At 38.5% G+C, this 8,504-nt stretch overlaps 1 protein-coding gene across 2 annotated transcripts in view; it reads right to left on the reverse strand.

Moving 5' to 3' along the window:
- CPT1A (carnitine palmitoyltransferase 1A) overlaps positions 1-8,504 on the reverse strand; it is a 33,638-nt gene that overhangs the window by 21,187 nt on the left and 3,947 nt on the right. Inside the window, exons 2-5 of one of the 2 annotated variants that reach the window (XM_017742160.1) lie at positions 5,054-5,132; positions 4,758-4,912; positions 3,586-3,725; positions 3,013-3,184 (exon numbers count right to left, since the gene is read on the reverse strand). In XM_017742160.1, coding sequence (XP_017597649.1) covers positions 3,013-3,184; positions 3,586-3,725; positions 4,758-4,898 — 453 coding nt within the window. In that variant the 5' untranslated portion in view covers positions 4,899-4,912; positions 5,054-5,132. Of the gene's footprint in view, positions 1-3,012; positions 3,185-3,585; positions 3,726-4,757; positions 4,913-5,044; positions 5,133-8,504 lie in introns of those variants that run through there. The other variant, XM_008639375.2, reaches the window with a different exon arrangement.

The raw sequence follows: 8,504 nt of genomic DNA on the forward strand, positions 1-8,504 counted from the left end.
ACAAAAGAAAAATGACAGATTAAATGTGTAATGTAACTCACAGTCCTTTGCACTGGTAAATTATACTGTACTAGGTTTAGGAAGCTACCATATTTATGACTGTTTCACAAGTTAAAAAAGGCCTTGACAGAAACTAACTTCCTAAAAGTTAAACAACATGTCAGTGGAAGAGCAAGATAGGCATGGTCATTCCTGACTTCCCAGTCATTTTCCTGTCACAGACAAGATTGCTGTTCATGTATTGCACACCTTTATCTCAATATAAAGACAGTTACTTAGCACTTCTTCATACATTCCCTCTGGAAAGATTAAAAAGACCAAGTCTACCAGTTGATCTTTTACTATACTACACAGTAGATACTACAAACATATCTGAATTGTGCTTCAAAACACAATCATTATCAAGCCTGTGACTCACCTAAAGTTTCTAGATAACTACAGTACTCTTTAAAAGTAATACTTATGCTTTGGTATCATGGTCTATTGTTTTCCAAAGTTACAGCTCAACATCAATAATAGGGCTGTGGTTAATTCAAGCATGAATCAATGTCAGGTAGTCTACTGCATGATTTGAACATACCAAATTGTGCAAGCATGCCAGTGTTATACTCAGTGCTTGTGTTACAAAACCCCCAGCAACAAAACAAAAAAGCCAGAGACAACTTAGCTTCAGATATTATCCTGTTCCATAGGAGAGTGAAAACAGAAGCAGCATTTCTGTCTACCACCACTTTTCAGCTGCAGCACACACTAAGCTGGAATTCTAGACCATGCAACTTCCAGGCTACTCACAAAAGGATTTTGATACTGCCACCTTATTTCAGCATGAAAGTAAGGTCAAGTGTTATACAAACAATCCAGTGGAACTTTTATTGTCAAAGTGTAATCTTGGTCCAATACACAGGATAGTATACACAAGCCAACAGACAAGACAAAATAAAACAGGGGATGTCATTTCACTACTAAATTCTGAAAACTCCTACCAAAACTGTTAGAAGGCAGAGTTTTTCCTCCCTCTCAGTTTCCTGGGTCAGCACAGCTAGAGAAGATAATTTTAGGCAGCACAAAAACAACTAAGAATTGCACAGTATTACCAGCAACAAAGACCTCCCTGCAAATGAATCTGTATCAGAGCCATCAGAAGCCACAGTGATCTGCCCAATGAAATCTAGTTGTGCTTCAGGACAAGATAATTTTGAAAACGGGCGGGAAAGAAAAAGCTCAGCTTTTCATCAGGAAATCTAATTTCGTACTTAGAGACAATTTTATTCCAGAACTCTTAAGCCATAAAAGGCTAAAATTAGCCTTTTCAGAGAGTACTTGCTCAACTGCAAAAAAACCAGCAAACACATTTCACAGTATCTCTTAAGAAAACTTGTAATAGAGAACTTACAATAGCTTGAGACCAATAAAGTGATCTGACAGACACACACATTTTGTTACATCTCTGATTTCATACACAGACATGACAAATAATGTCATTCTAATGTACGTTGCATTTGTTCACGCATTATTACCACTTTTAAATTAATTTTTTAAAACAGCAACTAATATTTGGATCTTCCCCTTAATACGGATACAAGAAATCTGACTTTACAAGGTGAAATATGCTGATTAAAAGTGCCACCAGACTTCCAACCAGCCTGAAAAAATACTTTGTACTGTGACTAAAATCAGAGTTCAAGTTTTTGATCTGCATGACCATTTGAAGAGAAAACAGTACTAGAAAGCTAAGCTAGTCGGAGCTGTTTCACTAGTGAAGCCAGTCTTCTCTTTTGTTGGGTCTGGTTAAATAGACCTCCATGGTAAGTATAGATGAGACACTGTTGGGCAAACACCTCTAATGTTCTGTATTTTTAAAACATATATAATACACAGTAAAATACATATGCAACATATATGATAGACAAAATTTATAAATACAATATGCAACAAAGCATGGTAAGTAGCATTACAGTTCGTACTGTTTTAAGGTTGGTAAGGCAATATTAAGAGCTTTAAAGTATCTATCTGGTAGGACATGCCGAAAACCAAGGCAGCTACAGCTCCAAGCAATTGACAGAAAGAGCCTTACCATTCAGAGCCTCTGGACTGTATGAATTCAAGTCACGAGGCTGATACCGCTTCCAGGAGAAACCACCAATTAGAAATTCCATTTGTAACAGATAAACATTAAACTCTATTTTAGTGTACACCATTCTGGACACCTGCCCTTGAACATCTCCCATAGTAAATCATGACCTGTGCTTAGTTTAGTGTACATCCGCTCGTTTTTGAGGCTGCAGAGACTAATTTTAGCACAGTACAGAAATGAAGCTATTTCTACAACAATATGGGCAAAAGTGAGATGGAACAACTGAGTCCAAGTAGTAAAACCCCACTTCATCTCTTGCAGCACCTACATCTCCTACATTTTCTCACTTTATACCTATCACATCCTCTAAGAGTCCTTTTCCAAAGCACCACAACAACCCACAGGAGAAATGCCACTCTCACCTTATCCTTATCTGAAAACTGCGTAACATGTTACCTACACCTTATGCTTCTTCCCTAACCCATTTTGGAGGCATACAAATAAATCAATTGAAAGGACATTCAATAATATTTTCTTGAAGCATGAGAATAATTTTATAATGGATGACTAGAAACCCTAACACTACAACAAAGAATTAGGGGAGCACTTTCTGAGAGGATAAGATTCTTTGGTGCTTGCAGCCCAAGATCTTTAAGATGTACTTGCACATAGAGAAAAAGTAGGTATTGAGTCACACAGGCCCAAGGTGTTGGCAAATTTAGAAGTTATTCTTGAAGTGTTTACTCTTCTTTCTAGAAGACCATAATGAATAGTTTATTTACAGCATTAGAAGCTGACAGTAGAAATAGCTACCTAACAGCCTCCTGTCCCATGACACAAAAAACACAAGAAAGGAATAAAACTACAAAATTTTCTCTTAGGGCTTTGAATACTGATCAGTTAGAAGTTAAGATGAAATGAAGCCAACATATCCTTACCATCCACAACCTGGTGCCAGCAGTAAGCTTGCCATGCTCAGAGAACATCCAACCATGGTAGGAGAGCAGCATTTTCAGGGAGTAGCGCATTGTGACAATAAGGGCAACCCAAAGCCCTGTGCCAAAAAGTACTCCACTCACAATGTTCTGTGTTTGGTTTGACATATAGCCACTGTTGAAAACAAAAGCCAGCATACGCCAGTTAGTGTCCATTTAAGATCCAAAGAGAAGCTGGTATTGCAAGCAGAAGTCTAACAGTACTACAGGCAGGCCTTAAACAAGCTTTATGCCGGCTTACCCTGCTTTCATAAATTCCTTTCCAAACACCTTTTCATGCAGCAACATCAAAGGCCATAAAAGTTCCTAAATGTGCTTCCCAAATACCCAGAAAACAATGCAGCAATACTGGCACAACCACCTTCCTATTTCATATCCTCATACATCTGTTTATTTGGCTTACCATGTCAAAAACATACTGTTCCAAAATGGATACATTTTAACAGGAACTTTAAGAGTAGCTGCAAATAAAACGAATCTCCCTTTAGAGGAACAGCAACCTTTCAGCCTACTTACGTTGTATCAAGTGTTCGGTTGATCTTAGCTATTATTCCTAAGGAAGGATCAACTTTGGCATACATTGTTGACATCACACCCACAACTACAATAAGCCAGCTAGATGGGCTCGCAGGATAAACGCCGGTGATAATTCCATTCTGGAAAGAAAAGCCTTCACATAATTTTTTCATACCAAAGTGATTGACTTCATATTACCATGGAAAGAAACAAAAATCAACACATTTAAGTCATTTAGTTATAAACAAGTACTTAAGATTATCCAACATTTTCTTACATATGATTATCTCAGGAGGTAGGGAATGGATTTGCTTAAGTTTGATTACTACAGAAAATTGTAACAATGTTATCAACAATGAAAGGAACTTTTACATTCTCTTGTAGAAATCACTGATCCTGCTGCAAGTCTTACTAAAAATACTGAAGCTAACAACTCTAAAACAAATGACACTTCAATAATTTCAACCTACACTGAGTTAGACCTTTCTGCATGAATACATGGCAAAAATATTCTACTGAACAAGACATTGAGAACCAGAATTAATTTGGTTTTATATAATTTAAACGGTCCTTGTCATAGCTTTATAAGAAAATTTTAGTAAGATTGCTGTTAACATGTTTATGTTTTTGAAAGAAATGTGGAATACAGCCTGTAGGTTATGTAGTTTGCTACTAATGAAACAGATACTTACAATTATAATCTCATGAACAAAACAATAAATTCACAGCAAACAAATCATCATCAAATACCTCATCAGAAACAATACTACTTAGCCTAAATAAAGAGTGGAGCCTTGTACCTCTAAGAGGTATGACACTAAAGGTCACAACTAGTTGTATTTTTGACTTCTACTAAAATATTACATAATTACACGGCACACTTTGAAGAGAATGGAGTCAGTTAAAGCTGTTGTTAATTTCTGCATCTGCTTCATCTTGCTTCCATAGAAAAAAATCAAAAATATGCACCCTTTCAGTCTACATAGTATCACCCAGTGCTATCTTCCTCAGTACCCCTTGTCCTCACTAAACCCCACATAAGTCTTTCACAATGAGGAACTTCACTTACCATAAAGAAAAAAAAAAAAATCTATTTTCCCTAACAAAGTTCAGTAAATTCATAAAACATTAAATAACCCTGAAGTTTGGTGGACTTCACTAGTTTAGCATACCTTGAATCTGATGAACTTCTTCTTCCATGAATAGACACCAGACAGGTAAATCTGTTTGAGTGCCTCATGGCTCATACGCAGGTCAATCCCATCTGGAGTTACTGTAAATTGAAAAGCTACTGCCTGATGAGCTTCCGCCATTTTCAGAGAGAGTTCTGTCAAAAAACAAAGTTAAAAACAAGTATTTCCTTCTTGTCCAAAGGAACCAGGACCTAGCCCATTTCTAGCAAGATATTTTCTACACCATAATTTTGGCAAAGATCTCCAAATATGAAAAATTTACGTACAGTACTTGCCTTTTCCTTACAGGCTATGCTTGTGCTTCAGTCTGAGTGTCCTGAAGGTTAATTAAGGCACCTCTTCTAACCACAACAGCTGCAAACAGAAACAAAACACTCGAGTAACTTGGGTGTTTTGGCAGCATCATAGATAGCTGCATATCACCTAATACATGCAATACATAAAAAAATCAGAGCAGAACAGAAAGTGAAAGCCATGGCATTTAGAAAAGCATATCACAGGTATACAGCATCTTACTTCTCGAAGAAAATTCAGATGTTTTATTTGAAACAAAATGTATCTAAAGTTTTCACCTCAGCTGGAAGAACAAAGCTGCTGCTGGCCATGTCTTCTCCCAAAATTTTTTTCATATCCTAATTTCAAACTGATTACTCAAAGCAATAAGAGACTATAGACCCTGTGGCTCCGTGCTGTGACTGGCAAATAACTAAGAAAATCAAAACTATGCAGAGTTGAGGAAACCAAATTACAACTGTCAGAAAAATTACCTTCCCATAGAAATTTGAAATTATGATGAAATTTCATGGAATTGCAGCTCAGTTTAACTGCCCAAACAAGTATCAACAACCATGCCAATATAGACAGAAGACAATTATACTGGGCAGCCATAAAAGACTCAAACAAAAACAACTGGAAGTTAAAACAGGAATGGAAACCCAATGTAGCCCCAAGAATCCCACCATGTGCCTGAGAGTGTTGTGCAAATGCCTCTTGAACTCTGTCAGGCTTGGGGCTGCAACCATATCCCTGGGGATCCTGTGCCAGTGCTCAACCATCCTCTAGGTGAAGAACCTTTTCCAAATATCTAACCTAAACTTCCCCAAAAGAGCTTCAGGCCGTTCCCTCGGATCCTGTCACTGGCCACCAGAGAAGAGATCAGTGCCTGCCCCTCCTCCTTCCCTCACAAGAAGTTGCAGGCTGCAATGAGGGCTCCCCTCAGTCTCTTCTTCTCCAAGCCAAGCAGCCCAAGTGACCTCAGCTGCTCCTTGTATCATTTCCCCTCTAGACCCTTCACCATCCAGAGACCCTCTGGACTCTTTCTAATAGCTTTATATAATTTTTATATTGTGGCACCCAAAACTGCCCCAGCACTCGAGGTGAGGCCGCCCCAGTGCAGAGCAGAGCAGGACAATCCCCTCCCTTGCCCGGCTGGCCATGCTGTGCCTGATGTACCCCGGGCACGGGTGGCCCTCCTGGCTGCCAGGGCACTGATGGCTCAGATTCAACTTGCCAGTGAGCAGGACCCCCAGGTCCCTTTCTACAGTGCTGCTTTCCAGCACCTCATTCCCCATCTGTGCACACATCCAAGGTGCACCCCAAACCAAATGCAGAATCTGGCACTTCCCCTTGTTAAACTTGTTGGAAATTCCATAGCTTTTCTTAGTTTCTGTAACCAGCATTTGTACGTGAACACCCTGGAAGTTACTCCTACTAATCATTAATTCAGACTAATGTTGTTGGAGCACATACAATTAGAATGTAAATTTTTGCAGACAGACTCTATGTATAATGTTGAAATAGTCCAAACTATGTATTCCTGAAGAGCCCATCATGATTCCAAAGTTGGTCTCTCGTCCAACTTAATTTATTAGCTTACTAAAACTTTCATGCATAGCCATAAAAACAATATCCTCCTAGAAGTGTGACTAAATGGTAGTGGAATTTATTACCCCGTCTGTAGGTCAGGATTCAAGGGTAAGTTTTAGATTAAGATTTTCACTGGTACAAAACACATTATCAATACCAAGTATTCTAAGGTTGCACTGGCATTTCTATGTAAATAAAATAAAAAAAAGTACAACTTTTACCCTTTTAACATCCTAAATGCTAAAATTCACATTTTGTTTGCAAACCTAAAACTAGTAATGAAATTCTGGTAGATTGTCATCCCCTGTTGAACAGCACATGAGGACCAACCAGTGCAGTTTAGGTGGGCATTTCAAAAGCACTTTATTGTGACTGTAGTGCTGCTCCTCTAGTCTGTAAATACTCTACTATATCAAAGTCATCTGAAACACAAAGCATGGGTGCAAAGGTGTACGAGTAGACAACCAGGGAATATAAGCACTGGGAATGCTGCAATAACAGTAGGCCTAGGAAATAAATACACAATAAAGAAAGAGGAGGAATATTTGACAGAGATGAATGAGGTAAGTGCTGCTGCACATCTTCTATTAAGGTTGCTGACCAACAGACATGGATTCTTTGCAATATTTAACGTGCCTGTCCCTGGACCAGCCTACAGTGATCCACCTCTGCAATACAACTACTGCTACAGTGCCTAATAGTAATTCACAGATCTCGCAAATCTATCAGCCACTGCTCAAGTTTTAGAAGCTGTGTGCTGGGTGAATCAAGGCAGCTAAAGCTCACAGTATCCTACAGATAGTACGCAACTGATTTATGTGTGTGCAGTGTCTGATTAAAATAACAAGGAAGAAAAAATAGGAAGAAGGAAACCCAGCTTTGAACATCAGTTTCAAAAGCTTTAACACAAGCCCTTCGTGCCCTAGTAACAACTGCAATTTGTAGTACTTAATGACTCTGTCACTAATAACTACTTATATGGGCCCTGCTGTAGGCAAGTATGAGGAAGTCCAAGTCAGCTGTCCATTCATTCATTTAAATTGTTCATCACTAGCTGACAAGTGAGCAATAAAACAGGCAGAGGCAGCAGTAATACAGGGTCTAACCGGAACTCAGCAGGGTTTGAAAAAGCATTCAAAGTTAAGAATTTATCATATGTTTAGTGGCCCTATTAAGACTGGAATGATAAAACCCGAACAAACAACGAACCTAACTGGATCTGCACACAGAGAATCAGGCACCTGGATTTGTCTCAAGAAGGGCCAGCAGGTTCTGCTCAGTTCGCTCACGGAATTTTGTATTCTGGAATGCCAGTGTCTTAAGTACAAGATCAATTAGTTTCTGTTACCCTTCAACTACCCTGTGACTTCTCAGCCTGGAAATTTGTATTTGACCTCCTCTTTGTTTCTGAATGGAAAGAATTTCAGGAACTCTTTCGTTTTTAAGCACATGCTTTTTTTACAGTCCAAGGCAGAAAAATATTATAAATAGCATTAAGCATTAATAGTCAACCCCGACATTTTAATGAATTAAAATTTAGCATTCTCATAGAAATAAATAAGCTTCATTAAGGAAAATATTCCTCACTCCCAAATGAAAAAAAATATTAATCCAGCAAGAATTAATCCTGAATCAACCAAACGAGCCCTGAAAACAAATACAGTCCAGTTCTAGGACTGTACTGCTTGACATTAAGATGTGAAACAATAAAACAGCTTGTTTCTTTTCATATTCCTTTTCTTTACTTAAGAAAACCATAAGCCTTTAAGACTGCCCTGAATTATGATGGCGGAATACCAAAGGCTTCCCGAAGCCCGCTTCTTTGAACACTTGTTTCCCTCCTTAAAGGCCAATTTAATC

Source organism: Corvus brachyrhynchos, unplaced genomic scaffold (genome assembly GCF_000691975.1).
Source record: "Corvus brachyrhynchos isolate BGI_N302 unplaced genomic scaffold, ASM69197v1 scaffold115, whole genome shotgun sequence".
Taxonomy (NCBI): Eukaryota; Metazoa; Chordata; class Aves; order Passeriformes; family Corvidae; genus Corvus; species Corvus brachyrhynchos.